Source organism: Mercenaria mercenaria, chromosome 1 (genome assembly GCF_021730395.1).
Source record: "Mercenaria mercenaria strain notata chromosome 1, MADL_Memer_1, whole genome shotgun sequence".
Taxonomy (NCBI): domain Eukaryota; kingdom Metazoa; phylum Mollusca; class Bivalvia; order Venerida; family Veneridae; genus Mercenaria; species Mercenaria mercenaria.
Genome location: NC_069361.1, coordinates 78,377,177 through 78,400,753, shown reverse-complemented (window position 1 = coordinate 78,400,753; position 23,577 = coordinate 78,377,177). Strand labels below are relative to the sequence as shown.

Below are 23,577 nucleotides of genomic sequence, written 5' to 3'. Positions count from 1 at the left end.
AGTTTCAGTAAATTCCCTTCTGCAGATGGAAAGTTATCAATATCTGTAGAAGAGTTTAAGGTTCCTGCTCTTTTTATTGCCTCTCCTTGCCATCTAGCTGTGTATCAAGTAACCTTCAATATGCTCTGTTTTTGTGTTCTTCATTTCCCCTTATTACAGTCCATCATTGTTCCAAGTTACAGTGAAGTCAAAGTTATTGTCTTAAATGTTCAAAAATGTAAAATGTTAAAAATACAAAAAGGGAGATAATCTTTAAATTATTTAAGATATGAGTTCTGGCTTTCATTGTCATCATGATGTCAAGTTAAATTAAATTCCTTTCCATATATAAACTAGGATATAAACAACCAGTATATTTATTTCATTTCAGTAAAACTGTATGGTTCAATACATTTTTTTTCATGTATCACATCTCTTATTCTTAACTGGATAAAAAAAAATAACAAAAACTCATCTAATACCGATATATTAATATCTTTATTGGAGTTTTACGAAGTTGTATTACACAGTACAATAGCACACACGAGAACAATTCAGAATCAATTTCTTTATGGCAAGTTTTCAGTACAAAGTAACATCTTCACTTCTAATAAATGTTGCCCTATTACCAGTATTCCATCAATGTATGAAACATGTACATAAAATACAGTTGAACCTGCCTTAGGGGCCACCTGTATTAAACAGCCACTGGCCTTCAAGTAGCCAGTAAGCTAACTTCTCAAAATAGCTTTTTGTTCTTAATAGAACTTGTCTTAACATTTAACCTGCTAAATTTCTAAAATGGACTGGTCCATCATTTAATTTGAGCAATACCATTTATTATTCCAAGGGGTGTTCACTGACAATTTACTGAGTGAATAGCGAACAGTGAAGACCATGATCAGCCTGTATGGATGTGCAGGCTGATCTTGGTCTGCACTGGTCGCAAAGGTAGAATCTCTTGCCGCCAGAAGGCTAAAGGTTAAGCAGATACCTGCCTTAAGCAGCGGGACTGTGTTTCTCCCTTGGCTGGCTGTTTACTACAGGTTACAATCATTGTATTTCAATATTCAGTTGATACCAGTACCGTACAAACTGAAATGTGTAGTTTTTTGGACATGTTCACTCATAAAAGATTTAATTTATTAAATACTGCTTCCTTATTATTGAAGCTTATTATACACAAGGAAGTTCTGTATTAGTGGTTGATTTTATGACATGTAAATGTGTAATAGTGAAAACAGGAAAAACATTATAATCTTATGTCAGTAAAGGCAAAACACCACCTTGAAGGGTTTATGCTCATAAAAAAGCCTGTTCACAATTATACAATTCAATAGCAACAGTTGTACCAAAACTTTGACCTTTTTTCAATCATAATGATTATAAAATTATTCTAAAGTAAAACAACAGACAGCTAAAATATAAACTTATCAATTATAGTTTCCAATACAAACAAAACCCTCATTTCATCAGGTGTTTTTTTTAAGATTTAAGGTAGCACACCCATAATTACACTGCAATTGTGTATTCACAATTGGCAATCTGGTATTCTTCCGAGGTAAATCTAGCTCATCACAAACATGGCTTTCTGTACACTAGATGCCCATGGGCAACATGTCAAGCCCGCCAGCTGTCAATAGGACTAACATTTATACATCTCCATCAGTAGCTAAGTTACAGCAGACAAGAAAAACTGCATCAACTTTTGACCTTTGACCCCTTAGTGTGACCTTGACCTTTCAAGTACATATGCCAAACAGACTGTCTCATTGTGGCAAACTTGTGCCAAGTTATTTAAGAAACCCTCAATCAATGGCTGAGTTATACAGCCCGGACAAGGAACTGCACCAAGTTTTGACCTTTGACTTATTAAGTATGACCTTGACTAACCGCTCAATAAGTCACACTGACACATTTCAGATTATATGGTGAATTTCCAGCTTTAATAGTCCAGTAAGATCCCAGGTACAGATGTTATTTCAGGCACAGAATGGCACCTCAGTGGAACACAAGCCTACTGCAAGCCAGCTTGATTACCTCCTCACACCAAGGAAACACTCTATATCTAATGTAGGGCTTCACAGACAAGTGGGGTAAGTGATTAAAGTCAGCATATTTAAACGCTTGGTCACAAAGATAATTATATAATTTTTTTTTATTAATTAGGTTTTCAGTATTTTTTTGCCAAAACAGTTTTCAGCTTGCAAAAAATCTTTTAATGGGTTTTGTGGGGTTTTTTTGGGGACCCAGAAAATATCACTTCTATATAAAATTTGTAGTATTACATGCACTCAAATCAGGATAGTTCATAAATAGTTTACCATTAACAGTATTCCAAGTCAAAGGATATAAACTGAATCTGGAGGCCTGCCTCAAAACTCTAGATCTGGTTGGTTGTTTACGAATATAATTTTGAAATTGTATTCCAAGACTGGTTTACAAGGCTTCTTTTTATAAGCTTAAACATAGTTTTGCAAGTTTGATAAACCAGACGTCACTTATTTGGATAACATAGAATATTGCCTGGACTTGAAACCATTTCATGAATTAATGGCTGATCTCTTTAATCACGGGCAAATATCTCAAAAAGAAACATACGGACATGTACATTTTATTTCGCCATATTATAATCCATGTTTTTATACAACTTTAGAGTTTCAGTAAAATCTACATTGTAGAAAAATTAATTTATGTCTGTGAAATGTCATCTTTTTATATGCTGAATTTTATATATAAAGTATATTCTGAAGTTTTGAAAATCAGGATTTAATCAAATTTTTCAATGTCGAAAAAGATTTGATCCAAACATGCAGAAATACTTTAACTTAGATTGATGTTCTTTATACTGTCATTTGTAACAATTAGCTCAACTGAATGATCTTAATTTTGAAAGTCAGGTATAATAAAACACCTGTTCACAACATTTGAATATATATGCATCAAATTAAGTGTTCATTTTTTTTACATTTTCACATATTAAGAAAATTGTCTGTAGGACCAAAAGATAAATAACTGTATAAAAACATTTTTTGTTTTAAAATTTTATGCTCCTACTTTTTATTGTAACACAATACATCTCTACAATTACAATATTGATGCACTGAAATAACTTCACAGTGGTGCTCTTCTGACCATTCAATTTCTCCCTTTTCTATGTATAGTAAGTACCTATTTCCAACTTTCCACATTTATTTCAGTCTTTTTACTGCAAACGTAAACATTTTGCACAAATTCCAACTTCACTTTCAATAGATTCAACACTTCTGCACAGAAATTATTTCAACTTGGCGCCCCTTATTTCATTTCTTCACCTTAAACATAAATATTCCTCTCACCACTTCCCACGTTTACTCCAGTCTTTTGGCTGCCAGTGTAAACACTTTGGATCTATTCGTACTTTACGTTTACTCATGGATTTATAATGTGCAGCAAGTAAGTCTTTAGCTAGCACGATTATATACTGTCCTTTATAATAATTGATAAGGTTAAGATGCTGTAAGGTTGAGATCACGTCCTCTTTCTTTATACTCGTCAATTCCGAAATTTCACTGAAAATACAAAAAGATCTTGCCCATTACTGAACTTTACTAAGGTGTTATGGTCATTAACATTCTGTACTGTTAATGATGATCACCTAGGAAATGATGCATCTAGTGTGTAAACAATTAAATAATTAATGGACAACAAATGGCTGGACAAAGGGGGATCAAAATAGCTCTCCCATGAGCATTGCATGGATTAGCTTAAAAGACTATTTCATATAAATCACTGAGTTTCTGTAACCCTAGACTTGCAAGCAACTAGTGATTCTGTGGCTTATAATTTTTATCATAAAAAGAGCACTGCTTAAGACTGACTGTAAAATTATCAATTTTACAATATACTTACTTGATAGTGATGACAGGTTTATCATTTCCTTCCTCTGGTTTCAGGTTCAGCAGGATTTCTGTGATTGTCTGTGACCAGTAACTTCTGTATGACAAAAGGCCGAGATCAGACAGGGGTTTCTCTGGAGATCCAGTTTTTCCCTCTACTTTTGACAATTCATAACCTAGAAGTTATAAAATATTAATTTCTACTAACAAGCTGGACTGAAATGCATTTATTCACAAAAAGCTGTGTCCTTCAATTTCAATAAAGCTTTATTACTGTAGATAGGAGAAATTTCGCCCCAGCTTTATTTAATGATTTCATGGTTAGCCATCTCATTTGCAGTGTGAAGTATTTGTGAAACCTAAATGTTTGTGTTTTCGGGCATAATGCAGATAATTTTAACAAATACTTTGAATTTGCTAAACCCAAAACGAACAAATATATCCTGGACTCAAAATGCAAAACAAATATTCTTAAGATATATCTTTTGTACTTACTAAATTCTATTAACAGTTTTCTACATCCTTTTTTTTCCGGTATAAACCCAAAACAAACAAATATACCATGGGCTCCAAATGCAAAATAAGTACATTGTATTCTAAAGATATATCTTTAAATTTGTACTTACTAAATTCTATTAACAGTTTTCCAAATCCTTTTTTCTGGTATGGTGGTAAGGTAAGAATACAAGCTACATTATAATCTTCAGATGATTCTTTCTCCTGTAAAATATAATAGTTCTAATTTACAGTAAAACTTCTGCTAAAGAGCACCTGTGAACTCAGATCATTTGACTATAAGATTTCTAATTCCATTTCTGATTAAAAATGAGAAGTGCACAGAAAAATATGTCCCTTAATTTGTTTCACCCATGTCCACTAATACCTTAGATATCTGTGTATAATGCACAGTATTTTGACCCCCAGGACCACCCTAGAATTGTTGGTGCTCACTAAACAAAGGTAAAGACGATTTTCAAATGTGATCATTATTGACAGAGTAATTTCTGACAGACAAGAAGAAGACAGTCGCTCCTTTTTCTATCCGGTATTGCAATTAGGCTCTTAAAATTGATTACTGGTGTCAAAGCAAACTTCTACCAGTACTTTGGTTTTCAACCTACCTCAAAACTGACGAAAATAAATTTCTCAGCAGTTCTGGATTAAATCAGGTGTGTGCATTATACACCGTTATCTATGGTTTTTAAAACATGAAATAAAGAAGACAAAAATTGGAACATCTGAAGTTGTTCCTTACTCTTTTAACTGGAAACTTATCATATCCAAACAGTTGTATGCTATTGATCAAATTGCACCTAAATTGTCTATTACTAGTATGGGTTATCTTACCTTTGAGAAATAGCCCACTATATGGTAGCCTTTATTATCACTTTCACAGCACACATAGAACAAGAACGGGTCTGTGTCATAATATAATGTTTTGTGGTCTAGAAATAACTTCGCTAATAAACAAAGGTTTTGAGCATATATCTGAAAAAAAAAACAACAAAAAAAAAAACAACAATTTATCAACCCAGTATTAGCTAAACAGCTGAATAACAAGAGCTGTCTGTAAGACAGCACACTCAACTTTTCTCAGTGCTTGGCTCTGAATTAGAGCTTTGCCAATAAAAACTTTATAAAACTTTCACCAAAAAATTCTAAGTTAAAAAGAGGCATATCTCTGTCAAAGTTCAAATCAGAGTTATGGGGATTGTTTCGCCTGGTGTAGACTTTGGTAGTAAATAACTGTTTTAAGTTTCAAGTCAAAAGCTTTGATAGTAAGTTAGTAACAGAGATATTTGACTTTATCAGAAACTTTAACCAAAAAAATCTAAGTTAAAAAGGGGCATTACTCTATCAAAATTCAAATCAGAGTTATGGGGATTGTTTCTCCTGGTGAAGACTTGATAGTAAATAACTATTTCAAGTTTCAAGTCAAAAGCTTTGATAGTAACAGAGATATTTGACTTCATCAAAAACTTTAATAAAAAAAATTTAAGTTAAAAAGGGGCATAACTCTGTCAAAATTCAAATCAGAGTTATGGGTATTGTTTCTCTTGGTGTAGACTTTGATAGTAAATAACCATTTCAACTTTCAAGTCAATAGCTTTGATAGTAACAGAGATATCTGACTTTATCAAAAACTTTAACCAATGGCGACAGTGATGCCGGCGCTGGGGCGAGTGCAATAGCTCTACTTTTTCTTCGAAAAGTCTAGCAAAATCTTGCAGAATTTAATGTAATCTTTTAAAACTCCTTCAGCATAGGTTAGTACCACAAAACCATTTTTTCAGATATAAATCAAGGTTTAGTTTTGCACATGAGTATGAAATATATGGGTTTGTTTGAAGTGTGAAGCCCTCTATGCATACTTTAAACACAACCATAATTGAGCCGCGCCATGAGAAAACCAACATAGTGGGATGCGACCAGCATGGATCCAGACCAGCCTGCGCATCTGCGCAGTCTGGTCAGGATCCATGCTATTTGCTAACGGTTTCTCTAATTGATATAGGCTTTGAAAGCGAACAGCATGGATCCTGACCAGACTGTGCGGATGCGCAGGCCGGTCTGGATCCATGCTGGTCGCAAACCCACTATGTTGGTTTTTCTCATGGCGCGGCTCATATGTGTAATACCCATATGAATATTATCAGACTACAATTTACAGTTTTATTTTCATCATCTAACACATTGTTTTTAATTGATCTTATGTAACACACTTCTGAAATTATAAATCTACAAAGCAATAACTTTAAAAATCATCAACAACAGGCAGCTGAAAGATTAGCCACAATACACACTTTCCATGGGTAACATTGAATAAAAAGCAAGCATCACATATGACAGTGTGACATGTATAAACAAAGGTAGCCAAACAAGCATTGTGACCTCTGGAAAGCTCCGCCATATGTGATGTCATAGCAATGTGGGTTCAATGGGAATTGAAACACATGCTTCATATAGAGGTTTATCACTGTGACTGCAAGGTTCCACTGTATTTTAAAGGAGTTTAAAAATGTGCATGTAATACTTAAAATCTTAAAGAGAAAATGACTTACCTTATTTTTCCTACCATCTATTTCAAATATTGAGATGTTGGATTTTCTATAAATTTCATTGCCAGGAGGATGTCTTAACATACACTTTGCCTGTAACAAGAAATAATTTGAATTAGTATAAAAAAATAGCCCATGTGTCAAAATACAGTATAACCTCTGTTACTGAGTGTTAGACATCTCCTCAGAGCAAACAACTGTCAACAAAAGCTTAGTACATCTTTCTTTAGATGAAATTCTTAGCATATATACCTCTTCTCAAGAACAACAGCAGTATACAGAAATATACTGTATTAATGCTTATTTTCAAATTGGTAAAATAGCTGGGATCTTTCTAAAAATTGGAATTTTCAGATGTTCAGGAATCTGTTAAAAGATTCTATAAATAATGAATGACTTTGAACTTAACTAAGATTTGGCCACATGTTTAAAGGGTTATAGGTGAAATGATTTGGGCTATCCCACAATTCATCACAGCTCTGCCAAACAAATAATGGGGAAATTCCGAAACTCTGTAGCAAAAATTCTTTAACTTACCAAATGTCTTTCTAAACATTTGTTGCTTTTCACATATTTGAGGCAATATTCACAAATGTATAAATTAGGAGTACTCGTCAATTCCTGAAATATACATTGAAATTAATAATTTGCAATTACATCATTTTACAAATAACATAAACAGTGTTCCTTGACTCCATAGCAGTAATTAGCTAGACCTCCATAAGAACCTAACAACAAACAAGAGGGCCAAGATGGCCCTAGGTCGCTCACCTAAGAAACACTCCATAACAGTGTAAAACATGTTTGACCTAGTGATTTCATGGAAACAAATATTCTGACCAATTTTCATTAAGATTGGACCAAAAAATTGGTCTCTTGCAATAAAACAAGCATTTTCTTAGATATGACCTAGTTTTTGACCCTAGATGACCCATGTTCAAACTCGACCTAGATTTTATCAAGGCAATCATTCTGACCAAAATTCATGAAGATCAACTGAAAAATACAGCCTCTATCACATACAGAAGTTTTTTCTTTGATTTGACCAAGTGACCTAGTTTTTGACCTCAGATGACCCATATTCAAATTCGACCTAGATTTCATTAAGGCAATCAACCTGACCAAATTTCATAAATATCAACTGAAAAAAACAGTCTCTATCGCATACACAAGATTTTTCTTTAATTTGACCTAGTGACCTAGTTTTTGACCTCAGATAACCCATATTCAAAACCGCCTAGTTTTCATCAAGGCAATCACTCTGACCAAATTTCATGAAGATCAATTGAAAAATACATCCTCTATTGCATACACAATGTTTTTCTTCGATTTGACCTAGTGACCTAGTTTTTGACCCCAGATGACCCATTTTCGAAATCAGCCTAGATTTTATCAAGGTAATCATTCTGGCTAAATTTCATGAAGATCAGTTGAAAAATACAGCCTCTATTGCATACACAAGGTTTTTCTTTGATTTGACCTATTGACCTAGTTTTTGACCCCAGATGACCCATTTTCGAACTTGGTCTAAATTTCATCAAGGCAATCATTCTGATCAAAATTCATGAAGATCAATTGAAAAATACAGCCTCTATCGCATACACAAGGTTTTTCTTTGATTTGACCTATTGACCTAGTTTTTGACCCCAGATGACCCATTTTCGAACTTGGTCTAAATTTCATCAAGGCAATCATTCTGATCAAAATTCATGAAGATCAATTGAAAAATACAGCCTCTATCGCATACACAAGGTTTTTACGTGATATGACCTAGTGACCTAGTTTTTGACCCCAGATGACCCATTTTCGAACTCGGCCTAGATTTCATCAAGGTAATCATTCTGACCAAAATTCATGAAGATCAATTGAAAAATACCGCCTCTATCGCATACACAAGGTTTTTCTTTGATTTGACCTAGTGACCTAGTTTTTGACCCGAGATGACCCATTTTCGAATTCGGCCTAGCTTTCATCAAGGCAATCATTCTGACCAAAATTCATTAAGATCAATTGAAAAATACAGCCTCTATCGCATACACAAGGTTTTTCTTTGATTTGACCTAGTGACCTAGTTTTTGACCCGAGATGACCCATTTTTGAACTCGGCCTAGATTTCATCAAGGTTATCATTCTGACCATTATTCATGAAGAAGAATTGAAAAATACAGCCTCTATCGCATACACAAGGTTTTTCTTTGATTTGACCTAGTGACCTAGTTTTTGACCCGAGATGACCCATTTTCGAACTCGGCTTAGATTTCATCAAGGTTATCATTCTGACCAATATTCATGAAGATTAATTGAAAAATACCACCTCTATCGCATACACAAGGTTTTTCTTTGATTTGACCTAGTGACCTAGTTTTTGACCCAAGATGACCCATTTTCGAACTCTGCCTAGATTTCATCAAAGTTATCATTCTGACCAATATTCATGAAGATTAAATGAAAAATACAGCCTCTATCGCATACACAAGGTTTTTCTTTGATTTGACCTAGTGACCTAGTTTTTGACCCGAGATGACCCATTGTCGAACTCGGCCTAGATTTCATCAAGGTTATCATTCTGACCAATATTCATGAAGATTAATTGAAAAATACAGCCTCTATCGCATACACAAGCTAAATGTTGACAGACGATGGACGAAGGACGACAGACGACGGACAACGGACGCCGGACATCGAGCGATCAGAAAAACTCACCTGAGCATTGCTCAGGTGAGCTAAAAAATCAGATGAGCTAAAAAGGCGTGAAGACTTATGGTCTTCAGTCAATCACCACTGAGAACCTTTTCTCGCCTTCTGATTCGACATAAACCTCCTCACTGACTTATTCTGCTTTTGTTAGTTTAAATGTCACACTGACATAATTATAGGCTTAATGGCCACTTTTCAGCTTTTTGAAGTGGAATAAGATCCCAGTTGCCCTTCTTAGCATAATATCCAGCACAGACGGGCACCACAGATGGCTCATATGAGCGAACTCGATGCACCAAGCATGGTTTAGAACCAACAGTGGTAAGAGGCAAATGGTTCAAGGTCGGCAACATTATCCACTTGGAAAGTTGTTCTACTACTGAGTTAACCAAGTCAATAGGTCCATCCCATTCAACTGCTGAAAAGGTATAACATTTCACCCAATTTCATCTGTTCACAGTCACATTTTATCAGTTTCCAAATACGTATTTTGGGAGTTTGGCAAACACTTTTTCTACCATTTTGTCTACATCGAAACAATGTTCACATGATTAGCTTGGTATATCAAGAGCATAACACTGTGAGTATGATTCCCTGGCAAGGAAAATGATTCTCATGGCGATTCCTATAAATATTTTGAGGGGAATAAGTTAGTGGTAGCAAAGATTCTAGGGACACTGTTCAGGTTAACTTCCAAATACATAACTGATATAAAGTTAGAAAATGCCTTTAAACCAACATCAAAATTAAACCAAAACATAGAAGTGATTACTTGACCTGAAAATGTACATGTAACTGACAGCTCCTTTATATGAGACAACAAACTTTTTGTTAAATAGACGTGGTAAACTATTTGCAAAATCCCTGAACTGAACATAAGACATCGGCATTCTAATACTTTCTCTGTTTTATTTGATGGCCGAGGTAACATAAACACCAACCTGTGGGTATGGCGAGAAGTACCAAGGTTTGATCCTAAACTGTCCTAACTCTATTAATTCTATATTTTTCATCCTGGTAACTGCATCATCGTGGTGTGCTACCATACTGCCAGTCTGTCTTGGAGCTAATGGTGTGGTGCTGCCATCTGCATTCAAATCTTGCTGTTGAAGGAAAATATCAGTTGTACACCATAATGTCATTTTAATGACTTGAAATTACAATAATGAACCATATAATGCAAAATCACAAATGTTCATAAGGGACTAATTTTCATCAATTCTGTGGTCATGTTAATCCACGAAATTTCATCAAACAAACAAATAAATTTCCTTATCTTTCAATCTTTGTAAATTGTAATCTACAAAATATTCATATCCCCTTGAAAAAGCTGAAACAAAAAATTTAATGCTCACAATATCAAAAGATTTCACAATAACAACCAGTATAACTACACAGTACCTTTATCTACTCCCTTTTACTATTTGTTTGCTTTGTTGGGTTTTATGTAATTATGTCATACAGTGACTTCCTACAGGAAACTTCTGTATGTTTCTCCAGATATAAATTCAGACAGCAGAAGGCACCCGGACAGAACAACTGTCCTTCAACAAGCTTAAAGGGCGATTAATTTTACATCTGATGGATGTCTGAACCAAAAGCCACTAAGTATGAGTGATTTTAAGCAAGTGACTTTTACTACTTCGCCACAACAATTTATAAAATATTACATTTTTTTCTGATAACTGTGGAATTGTGAAGGACAGCATCATCAACAAACTGAATTAGCAACCTCTCCACTCCACTTTCAATTGTATCATATCATTTTATAAGATTTAGCACCCTTTTCATGACAAACACATTCAAAGGTACTTAACTTTACACACAAGAGGCACTGAGGGCGCCAAATTCAACCTCTCCCAGTACACACACACAGCAATCTAACCAGAGGGACAGATCAAGAAAAAGCCCCCAAAGAGAAATATTTTAGCTACAGACATGTCCAGCTAACTTAGCCTAGTTTTTTTTTTACTTTTTTATAAACAGCTTGGTTCTTTAAAAGGCTCGGTGTATAGCACCAATACATGCAAGCCGTCTTTCCTGGGAAGAACCAGTACTGGTCTGAATAGGGTGGGAGACACTCAAGAACACCTCAGAAATTTCCAGTGCCTGGACTAAAATCTAAACATTGGACCTCTGTATCGACAGAGAAAGTGTGCTACAACTAGACCACTGGGCCACCCCTATACTTCCAAGCTAATGTGGATGGGTCTATATTCACAACTACAAAACTGACATGTCACAGTCTGACAAATACATGTAACATGTACTTACTGAAGAATTAATATGTGGTATTGAAGGTGTAGCTGACCTACTTCCACTGGAATCTATACCCTGAAAATACATGGTTTTATTTATCAGAATAAAAACGCTTTAGGCCTCAGTTTCAACAAGCAAATTCGATGAATTGGAATCCCCCGCCGAAAGGGTCAGAGTTGAGGAACGGCAAAAAAATATATCCTGCAAAAAGTTAAGAATGTTACCAAGAAGCAAATAATTTCATTAGTCAAATCAAATTAAAAGAAAATGAATGGTTTGTTTGGGTGGGTGGGGGGGGGTGACCAATGTAAGGTGGTGACCAGGTGTAGGTACACAACATCACATGTTTATAATAAATGTGCATGGAAAAGAATGGAAGAAGTTTAATGAAATTTTTCCAATTGGTTGGTTTGTTATGTACAGATCTGTGGATTTTTAAACAATTAAAAGGCAATAACTAAATGGAAAATTGACCAATCGAAAAAAAACTTGAAGGGCATCGTCGCAGTATCTTGGTTCATGTCTATTTCAAGTTTGATGAAATTCTGCCTGCTAGTTACTGAGAAATGGCTGCAGACGGACATTTTTCATTAAATCAAGGGCAATAACTCTGAGGGAAATTGACCTATCAAAAAAAAAACTTGACGGGCATCAGCGCAGTATCTTGGTTCATGTCTATTTCAAATTTGATGAAATTCTACCTGTTAGTTGCTGAGAAATGGCTGCAGACAGACATTTTTTATTAAATCAAGGGCAATAACTCTGAGGGAAATTGACCAATCAAAAAAAAAACTTGACGGGCATCATCGCAGTATGTTGGTTCATGTTTATTTCAAGTTTCATGAAATTCTACCAAGTAGTTACTGAGAAATGGCTGCGGACGGACGGACGGACGGACTGACTGACGGACTGACGGACGGACAACGCCATTTCAATACCCCCCTCCCGATTTCATCGGCGGGGGATAAAAATGGCTATAATTCTTAAATATAATATTTTTGTTACCTCCTTTCCAATAATCTCAAGTTTTTTGTATACAACAACTTATATACACTCGAACATGAACTTAGCAATAATTTATCTTTGTTTAAAGATCAGTGTTATCGCACATTGCAGGAGTAAGTGTTGAAAAGTGATCAAATACATCTGAACAACATGTTTGCACAACTTCTTTTTTCTTCTTTGTGCTTTATAAAGAAATACTGCCAAACAATAAAACAAGGTGTCACTCGTATTAAGTGCTGTATGTTCCACAAACGGTCTCTTAAAAAGCATATAGAAGTCATATTGCCATACATGTTATACAGCTGGTAACCCTAACACTAAACAAAGCACATTTGCCTGTGACCTTGACATTACTGATCTGATACAACTTATCAAGTTTAACAAGAGGGTTCCCACAGATTATCAGAGACATAAAATTCCCTGGCATTTCCTTTACATTTTTTGGACACAGAACAGTCTTCCTTAACAATTTTAGCATGTATTTTAAGTCCTTATTTTTTCTTGCAAAATATGACTTTAAAAGCAAATAATGTGTGAGAATTTTTTTTAAAGCAAAGGTGTTTTTTGTTGAACCTTTAATAAATTTCCATCATACTGATGTGATATATTTTAAAAAAAAATTGTCTCCCTCCATAATCCTTAAAATTTCTAAACTTTGTTTCTGTTGAAATGCTGCATTCTAACAAGAGAAACTCAAGCACAGGATGAACTCTTACCACACTTGCACTTTGTGTATGAGGTGTGTTCGGCAAGGATACAGGATCTACAATCTGTAAATACAACAGGGTTACAAGACTCATGCAGAGAGACAGTCTACCACCAAGTTCCAAGACATAATAGCATACATGAGTATATCTTTCAAAACATACAAAGCAATGTTGAAATTTCTGGGTCATTTAGAAGGTAAGCAAGTCTTACACACTATACGTCAGTGCCTCTGAAACAAAATCAAGCTATCAACTAGTTTTTATTCTGTAGTAAATGACCCTAAAACAACCTAACTCTAGTCTAAAAGTGCATAGATATTAAGCATACAATTACATGCTTAAATATCACCCTTTAACCTAAATATGCTCTTATTCTAAAAGCCCAGCAGTATACTGTAAAATCACTTAATTTTGTGGGCATGAAACTTCGTGGTTTTGGTCAAAACGGCAATTTCATGGGGATATGAATTTGTGGATTTCAGCTTTTGAACATTAAATGAATGGCCATTTTTTTTTTTTTACTTGTTAGTTGGGATTAAATTTCGTGGATTGACTCAACCACTAAAATTAGTTCCCCACGAATATTAATGATTTCACAGTATACACCAAGAGCAAAGAAAAAGCAAAGCTTCTCCTGGGCAGCATGCCTCGAACCCATTATATAAATACTTCAGGTTTGGAAGAGCACCTTGGTAAAACAACTGACTTTCCTATGTCAGCTGGATGGCTTTCTCACACATAAGAATTTTACATCCTTTGCAGGGTTTTAAATCCGCAGCTGTATGGAGTTTGTTTGGGTTTAATGCCTCACATCGGTCATATGGCGACTTTCCAGCTTTGATGGTAGAGAAAGACTCCAGTTGCCACTCCGTGTATTATTTCATCACAGGCTGGCACCTGGGTAGAAACACCAACCTTCCGCAAGCCGGCTGAATGGCTCCCCCACAAGAAGAATTTAATAACGTGAATGAGGCTCAAACCCACATTGGTGAGGGGCAAGCGATTTGAAATCAGCAACCTTTACCACTCTGCCAATCAGGCCCCCCTATAAAGGAGTGTACCTTAAGCTAAGTACACAAAGCTTTGTTAATGTAAGCAGTAATTTTACCAGCCTGTATATTGTAAGCAAAATCCATTCACCGTAATTATTATACATGTCCTGAATTTAGGTTTTAAGACCCCTAACAGAGATGTCATGAATTGGAATACATCTGTACCACCAGATGATTGGTTTAAAATCAACTCTTTTATATAATTGAATAATGCTGAAGTTGGCAGAAGTTTGTCAATAGAGGCTGAGATTTCAGGATGTATATAGAACATGTACATGCATGTTCCATGCAGAAACTCCAATATACACAGGGTTCTCACCAGGCTATTATCGCCTGTCGCGTGCAACATGCCTTCAACCTTTGAGTTGTATATTCGACATCCCTTATTTCCCCCGTCATCCCTTAATTGCCGAAGTGACATGTCATAAAATCATCCCAATAAACACCCCGATTAATTCGATAGTGTATTCGAAAAGCTTCCACGTGCTACCCGATAGTTTAGGTAAAGCGATGCGAGTTAAGATAACCGATAAACCAATGACAGCTTCCTATATGTGGAACGTGTGACATAAATTTCATCGTAGCTCCGCCTTTAAAGCATCTTGTGATGTGTACATGAAAGTGACTGTTTTCGCAAGTTTTAAGATTATACATGTCATTAGATATAATGACAGATGATCAACAATTATCGTCCGAATGTTTTTCGCAATCAAGGAAAGACAATGTAAGGAATTAAGTCAAAAATTGTGCAACACAGTAAAATGCTTTTGAACAATTATCGCCGTAATATTAATGTTTTTCACATGTATGAAATGTGTTTTCTCGGGCGGAATATCGAAAAGACAATGCAAGAATTAATGTTTTCTGTCGTCACTTTCAAAATAGAACTTGTAGAGAAAAGTTTGAAATACCCTTCGTGCATTATTTCAACACGAACGGACACTTTGGACCTTCCGTAAGCCAGCTGGATGGCTTCCTCACATGAAAAACCTCACATGAAGTATTCAACGCCCCGAGTGAGGCTCGAACCCACATCGATGAGGGGCAAGTGATTTGAAGCCAGCGACCTTAACCACTCGGCCACGGAGGCCCCGGTCACAATTTCAGAATCCCTCCCAGCCACGCCAAATGGCCATTGATCCAAAATGGAAACCAGCGTTTCCCTGGATGACAGTCTCAGATTGTGTTGTTTTACATGTATGTACAACAAACAGTTGACATTTTCAAAAACTTGAAATGGATAAGTTTTCAGCAAATAATTTCCGCAGAAATAGAAGACATAAACTTTAAAATACAAATAGATCTGTGTGCAGTGCTAAAATTGTGTTGTTTTATGTACAATAAATAGTAAATGAACATTTTTAGCAACTTAAAATTGAATAACTTTTAATTGTCATTCAGCAAATAACTCCATAGGATTTTTATGACCTAATATCTTTTCTTGTTGTACAAATGATGCTTATTAATCACGGAAAATACCACTATGTTTTTCACTCTGAAATGCACCAAAAAGAGTTGTAGTAACACAAAATTTTCTGGGGTAACCCCCATACAGGAGGGGACACCCCTCCCGCACCCACCCCTTTGCTCGTCAGAAAATATCCTTCTGCAACATGCCTTCAGAAAATCCTGGCTAGAACCCTGATACATATATTGTATACTGGAAGAATCCATTTTTTATTAAAACAAATGTATACAGAGAAATCAAATTTATTATCAGTTGAATATTTTCAAAATAAAAAAAATATATATATCTGCCGAAAATAGTCTAGATTTTTAAAATTGGTCATCTGTTCAAAATAGTCAGAGTTTATGAAAAATAATACTGTCTGAATTATTTTTTTCTAAATTTTTAGAGTTCCTCCACACATGTAAACCTACTTGTTTCAAACTTCAGATTTAGGGTTTACAAGTTCACAATCAATGCATGTGTTTGCCCTGTTATGCATTTTGATACCTCATACACTTACTGAAACAATGAAACCTTACTAATACAAGTAAGAAATCTGAACCTCTTCATAGCCTGAAAGGTATGGTAAGTCCTTTATAAGAAGACTGCTGACACTGACTTCTTTTTTCATGTTTGAAAGAGGGAAGTGCTTCCCTTGTCCTCTATCAAACATTTGCCACTTCAACAGACCATTTTTGCCAATTTTTGATAAAAAATTTTGTTACAAGGGCTGTTTACCTTATTTTACATTTATCTCAATTCCATTGACATAAACCAATCGAAGAGCCCTTACATGACTTTGTTTGTGTCTGTTAGGGGTCTAACACTTGTAACGTCTGAAACAAACTATAAACAATTGTACAGTGTTGTAACTTACATCCTCTTCTAGTTTTCTCTTCCTACTTCCTATTGAGGATTTTTTGTTTGGGCCAGCTGAACCGTTCTGTAAAGAAATATACATAAAATGTTTACTTCCCATATTTTCTACTTACTGTGTTCTATCGCTAATAATGACTAGTTTGTACAATGAAAATGCTTGTGTATAATGTTGAAATAGTAACATATCTCTCCAGATTCATTCAAAGAACAAGAGCACCGCCTTGCGGGTGCTGACGCTCATCTGATTTTTTTTTTGTGTAATAGAAATATTGTCCTACCCATGATTTTCTAAGTCTAAAAAGGGCCATCATTCTTGCAAAAAGCAGGATAGAGTTATGTTTCTTGAAGTTCAGTGTCCACTTATGATGGTGAAAAACTGTTGCAAGTTTTAAAGCAATAGCTTTGATAGTTTATGAGACAAGAGGGCCATGAAGGCCCTGTATCGCTCACCTGACCTATTGACCTATAGATCATCAAGATCAACATTCTGACCAAGTTTCATTAAGATATGGTCATAAATGTAGCCTCTAAAGTGTTAACTAGCTTTTCCTTTGTTTTGACCCGGTGACCTAGTTTTTGCCCCCACATGACCCAGATTCGAACTTGACCTAAAGATCATCAAGATTAGCATTCTGATTAAGTTTCATGAAGATACAGTCATAAATCTGGCCTCTAGAGTCTTAACAAGCTTTTCCTTTGATTTGGCCTAGTGACCTAGTTTTTTAACACACCTGACCCAGATTTAAACTTGACCTATAGATCATCAAGATTAACATTCTGAACAAGTTTCATTAAGATATGGTCATAAATGTGGCCTCTACAGTGTTAATTAGCTTTTCCTTTGATTTGACCCCCGTGACCTAGTTTTTGACCCGACATGACCAAGATTCGAACTTGACCTAAAGACCATCAAGTTTAACATTCTGACTAAGTTTCATGAAGATATAGTTATAAATGTGGCCTCTAGAGTGTTAACAAGCTTTTCCTTTGATATGACCTAGTGACCTAGTTTTTGACTCCATCTGACCCAGATTTAAACTTGACCTAAAGATCATCAAGATTAACATTCTGACCAAGTTTCATTAAGATATGGTCATAAACGTGGCCTCTACAGTGTTAATTAGCTTTTCCTTTGATTTGACCCGGTGACCTAGTTTTTGACCCGACATGACCCAGATTCAAAATTGCCCTAAAGATCATCAAGTTTAACATTCTGATTAAGTTTCATGAAGATATAGTCATAAATGTGGCCTCGAGAGTGTTAACAAGCTTTTCCTTTGATATGACCTAGTGACCTAGTTTTTGACCCCACCTAACCCAGATTTGAACTTGAGCTATAGATCATCAAGATTTGACCAAGTTTCATTAAGGTATGGTCATAAATGTGGCCTCTAGTGTAAACTAGCTTTTCATTTGATTTGGCTTGGTGACCTAGTTTTTTATCCTACATGACCCAGATTCAAACTGGACCTTAAGATCATCAATATTAACAATCTGACCAAGTTTCATGAAGATACAGTCATAAATGCGGCTTCTACAGTGTTAACAAGCTTTTCCTTTGATTTGACCTGGTGACCTAGTTTATGAACCCAGATAACCAAATATCGAACTCGTCCAAGATTTTATTAAGGGTAACATTCTGACCAAGTTTCATTAAGATTGGGCCAAAAATGTGACCTCTAGAGTGTTAACAAGCTTTTTCTTTGATTTGACCTGGTGACCTAGTTTTTGAACCAAGATGACCCAATATCGAACTCGTCCAAGATTTTATTTAGGGTAACATCCTGACCAAGTTTCATTAAGATTGGGCCAAAATTGTGACCTCTAGAGTGTTAACAAGCTTTTCCTTTGATTTGACCTGATGAGCTAGTTTTTGACCCCAGATGACCCAATATCAAACTCGTCCAAGATTTTATTGAGGGTAACATTCTGACCAAGTTTCATTAAGACTGGGCCAAAAATGTGACCTCTAGAGTGTTAACAAGCTTTTCCTTTGATTTGACCTGATGACCTAGTTTTTGATCCCAGATGACCCAATATCGAACTCGTCCAAGATTTTATTGAGGGTAACATTCTGACCAAGTTTCATTAAGATTGGGTCAAAAATGTGACCTCTAGAGTGTTAACAGTCAAATTGTTGACGACGGACGGACGGACGGACGGACGGACGACGGACGACGACGGACGCCGGACACAGGGTGATCACTAAAGCTCACCTTTGAGCACTTCGTGCTCAGGTGAGCTAAAAAGTTGACTTAAACATAATACTCAACCAAGAAAATGATTTTCTAAGTCCACAAGGGGCAATAATTATTGCAAAAAGCAGGATGGAGTTATGTTGCTTGCTGTACAGGGTCAGCTTATGATGGTGAACAAGTGTTGCAAGTTTCAAAGCAATAGCATTGATAGTTTAAGAGAAAAAGTTGACCTAAACATAAAACTTAACCAAGAAATCTGATATTTTCTAAGTCCAAAAAGGGCCATAAATCTTGCAAAAAGCAGGATGGAGTTATGTCTCTTGCTGTACAGGGTCAACTTATGATGGTGAACAAGTGTTGCAAGTTTTAAAGCAATAGCTTTGACAGTTTAGGAGAAAAGCTGACCTAAACATAAAACTTAACCAAGAAAACTGATTTTCTAAGTCCAAAAGGGGCAATAATTCTTGCAAAAAGCAAGATGGAGTTATGTTTCTTGATGTACAGGGTCTGCTTATGATGGTGAACAAGTATTCCAAGTTTCAAAGCAATAGTTTTGATAGTTTAGGAGAAAAGTTGACCTAAACATAAAACTTAACCAAGAAATCTGATATTTTCTAAGTACAAAAGGGGCCATAAATCTTGCAAAAATCAAGATGGAGTTATGTTTCTTGCTATACAGGGTCAGCTTATGATGGTGAACAAGTATTCCAAGTTTCAAAGCAATAGCTTTGATAGTTTAGGAGAAAAGCTGACCTAAACATAAAACTTAACCAGGCAACGCCGACGCAGACGCCGACGCCGACACCGACGCCGACGCCGACAACCGCTCAAGTGATGACAATAACTCATCATTTTTTTTCAAAAAATCAGATGAGCTAAAAATGTTATCATCGAACTCAATTAACCCGTGTACCCGCCCGCTTAGCTCAATAGGGAGAGCGCAGATATACCGATCGTGGGGTCATGAGTTCGATCTCCGGGCAGGGCGTATGTTCTCCGTGACGATTTGATCAAGGACATTGTGTCTGAAATCATTTGTCCTCCAACTCTGATTCATGTGGGGAAGTTGGCAGTTACTTGCGGAGAACAGGTTTGTACTGGTACAGAAGAACACTGGTTAAGTTAACTGCCCGCCATTACACAACTGAAATACTGTTGAAAAACGGCATTAAACCCAAAACAAACAATGAACCAGTACATCATAATAACTGTGTCTAGTTGAATTGAAAGGCTCACTTTATTTGCAGTTAGTTAATTCACAAGCTTAAACACAATCAAAACTTTTTAAGGCAAGTTGAAATTAAAACAGCAAATTTAGCTCACTGGCTGCTTAATAAAGGTGGCCACCAAGGAAGCTCAACAGTCCATAGCACTTTTATTTTAAATGGAAAATGAATCTACCAGTCCCTGTTCAAACTGTATATTGTTTTGGAAATACAAAGTTATTCATGACAAACACACCAAGAGGGTAGGATCAGGACTGCAGGGTCTGCTGGACGAGGTACCAGCCTTCCCAATTTCCTTCTTTGGTGTCTTTTGTTCCTTTCTAGGATGCTCCATCTTACTGATGTCCATCCTTGCTTCTGGTACCCACTCATCCAATCTTTTATTAACTGAAATAGAACAGAAATATTTTGCTTTTAATTCAGCACTTTTTCAGCTAATTTTAACATTATTCTTATTGAACAATGTTGCCAATAGAGAAAAAAATATCAAAACAATTCCAAATTCTTACCCAAAAACAACAACATATAAACTGTCTTTCACGTTTACTTATACAGAAGTGACTTAGTTTTACTTATTTTCGAGTTCCTTCTCCCAGAAGATTTTGAATTTATTGGACTATATAACAGTCCTTTAAAAATTTCAATTTCTGCAAGTATGGCCCATACATCAGAAACTTGTTCTCCCTGTCCCAGTACCACTGCCAGTACTACTTTAGCGGAGTCTTAGAGACAATCTCGTCCATCTTTATTAAAAGGTAATTCAAATGCTGACAGTGATAGTGAAACCCAGAGTGAGACTGATGCCTTTGTCCCAGATGCTAGGAATTTTTTTTATATAAACACATTCAAAAAGTCAATTTTCTGTATGACACACAAAAAATACAGCTTTATTATAAACACAAAGTCACTGACAAACTCAGTATCTAAAAAACGTAAACTAACCTTATATGAGCCGCACCATGAGAAAACCAACATAGCATCCGTGCAGTCTGGTCAGGATCCATGCTGTTCGCTAACGGTTTCTCTAATTGCAATAGGCTTTGAAAGCGAACAGCAGATGCGCAGGCTGGTCCGGATCCATGCTGGATGCAAACGCACTATGTTGGTTTTCTCATGGTGCGGCTCATATCAGAATGAATATTATTTGAAATAGCTTTGAAAGATGAAAGTTAAAACTTACAGTCATCATAATGGACATAGAAAAGTGGTTTTCCATTGACTTCCTTCTTGCCAAGAATCTCCGCCCAATCTGTAAGACAAACGCAAAATGTTTGAGTTTAACGTCGTAAAATGTTAACAGTATTTCCTTACTGTGATGGCCATCAGCTAATGTAACAGTGTTTCTGGATACTGTACCATTACAACTTCCCAACATGCATCAGACTCAGAGGCGAAGGACAAATGACTTTAAATATCATTGAACGATGAATGGCTTCAAGTATTGCTGATGGATGAATGACTTCAGATGTCTTTTATCAATCGTCACAGAGAACATACGTCTCACCTGGGATCAGGATGACAACCCTTTGATCTGTTGATCTGGGCTTTCCCTAACTGAGCTAAGCAGGAAGGTTGCGAAAAGCATCAAAGTAAACCACATGACTGGGTTTTCCCATCAAATAAATAGCATCTGATTTTATATTATACTTGAAATTGTTACTAACTTATTTGCTGCATGGCACAGCAAGTCAAGATTGCCAGGTACCTTTTGTCAGACCATAACCAACATTAAAAGGCACTTCTAAATCCCTATAAACCCCTACCAACTAGAGGGGAATGTCCCTCTCTTAATATCTACCCTGCCCATATATGCTATGCATCTTGATCTAGTAGCAAGATCTTTCGACCCCACAACATTTCAACCCCAGTAGACAATTTGATCCCAGGTCCTCGGGCATTTCAACCCCAATCTGTGATACGCATGGAAAATTCATCTTACAGCACTCATAGTATGGTTTTGTAAAGGGCCTGCATATTTTCATATTTTCATGAAAGTCAGTGCGCATATGTTGCGGTCTGACACTGGTTAGGTAGCCAAATGGGGTTATGCTACAGGAGACATCGTGTTTGTATACAAATCCGGTGTATTTTCTATTTTTAGAACTGATAAGACAGTGATCGGGTGGGCAGAAGCCGACTGTTTTTTTGTAAACAGTGATGTTTTTGTAACGGTCTAAACTTTCATAAAACACAAATTATATCAATAATTTTTTGATCAATGGAAAGGTTATAAAACAAGCAATCTATTAATTGCTTTTAAGTTTTATTTCAAAATAAAATGGATTAATTATTAACGCTTAACTTACAGTGTTTTTCTAGAAGTTTTGAACATCACTATGCCGCTTTTAAAATTATATGTCATTTCAAACGGTTATTCATTGAAAAAAGATAATTTGAATACGAAAATATGAAAATTGTAAGTATTTCAAAACTTTTTGAATTTTGAAAATCCATAAATGAGCAAAAAAGTTATTAAAAATAAAAAATTCCGGTCCCATAAACAAACGATGTAAAAGCATTTGTTTTGCCCATCACCAGATAAACAGATGTTAATGCGTGATGTCACGGTGAGGGACACTTCCAGTTTAGCGGTCCCAGGTCGGAAATACTTCATGACGTCATGTTACTTTGGGGGCTGCAGCCCCCACACCCCTGCTTTTTCCCTTAGTGCTACTGGCCCTATACCAACGTTAAGTTATTTCAACAAAAATTTAAACACAACCCTCCTAAAATAAATAGTCAAAGTCTGTGGGGACCACTAAAATGGAAACTACCCTATAACTTAGATAATGGTCATCAGAAAATAAAAATAGTCTCAGTTATTGTAGCCAGAACTTACTAAAATGTATCTTTATTTTTTTACGCATCTTATAATACAGACATGTATTGGTGTTTTCAAGTGCCTGCATCAACGCCTTTTCTAGTTTTCAAAAGTTTTAAATAAATGTAAATATTCCAGCAAATTTTATTATACGAAACATTTCGAGTACGAATGAAAATGTAAACAAATAATCTTACGCCATCCTTCTCCATTTGTCAGTAAAACTGGCAGTCTGCAGCCTTCTGTCAATTCAAACTGGAAAGGAAAGACACGAAATGTCAGTTTGAGATTAAGTAAAAACGCATAAGAACACAAAAAAGAGGCACTTCTGAAATTTACCTCTCCTTCCGCCATGACAGTCATGGTT

The 23,577-nt window shown here is 35.8% G+C and overlaps 1 protein-coding gene across 3 annotated transcripts; it reads right to left on the bottom strand.

Annotated features, from left to right (window-relative positions):
- Positions 1–458: 458 nt before the first annotated feature.
- On the bottom strand, positions 459–23,577 carry LOC123533088 (histone acetyltransferase KAT5-like). Of its 3 annotated transcripts, XM_045314725.2 has the most exons (14): positions 23,550–23,577; positions 23,408–23,465; positions 21,570–21,638; positions 20,625–20,776; positions 16,964–17,029; positions 13,594–13,647; positions 11,888–11,947; positions 10,555–10,716; positions 7,454–7,537; positions 6,920–7,009; positions 5,205–5,345; positions 4,484–4,577; positions 3,871–4,033; positions 459–3,530 (listed from the first exon to the last, which is right to left on the bottom strand). In XM_045314725.2, exons 1-14 carry the CDS (start codon positions 23,571–23,573, stop codon positions 3,314–3,316), a joined length of 1,434 nt encoding a protein of 477 aa, XP_045170660.1. In that variant the 5' UTR covers positions 23,574–23,577; the 3' UTR covers positions 459–3,313. The 3 variants fall into 3 exon arrangements, with proteins under 3 accessions (XP_045170660.1, XP_045170667.1, XP_045170674.1); XM_045314732.2 differs by lacking the exon at positions 13,594–13,647; XM_045314739.2 differs by lacking the exons at positions 11,888–11,947; positions 13,594–13,647.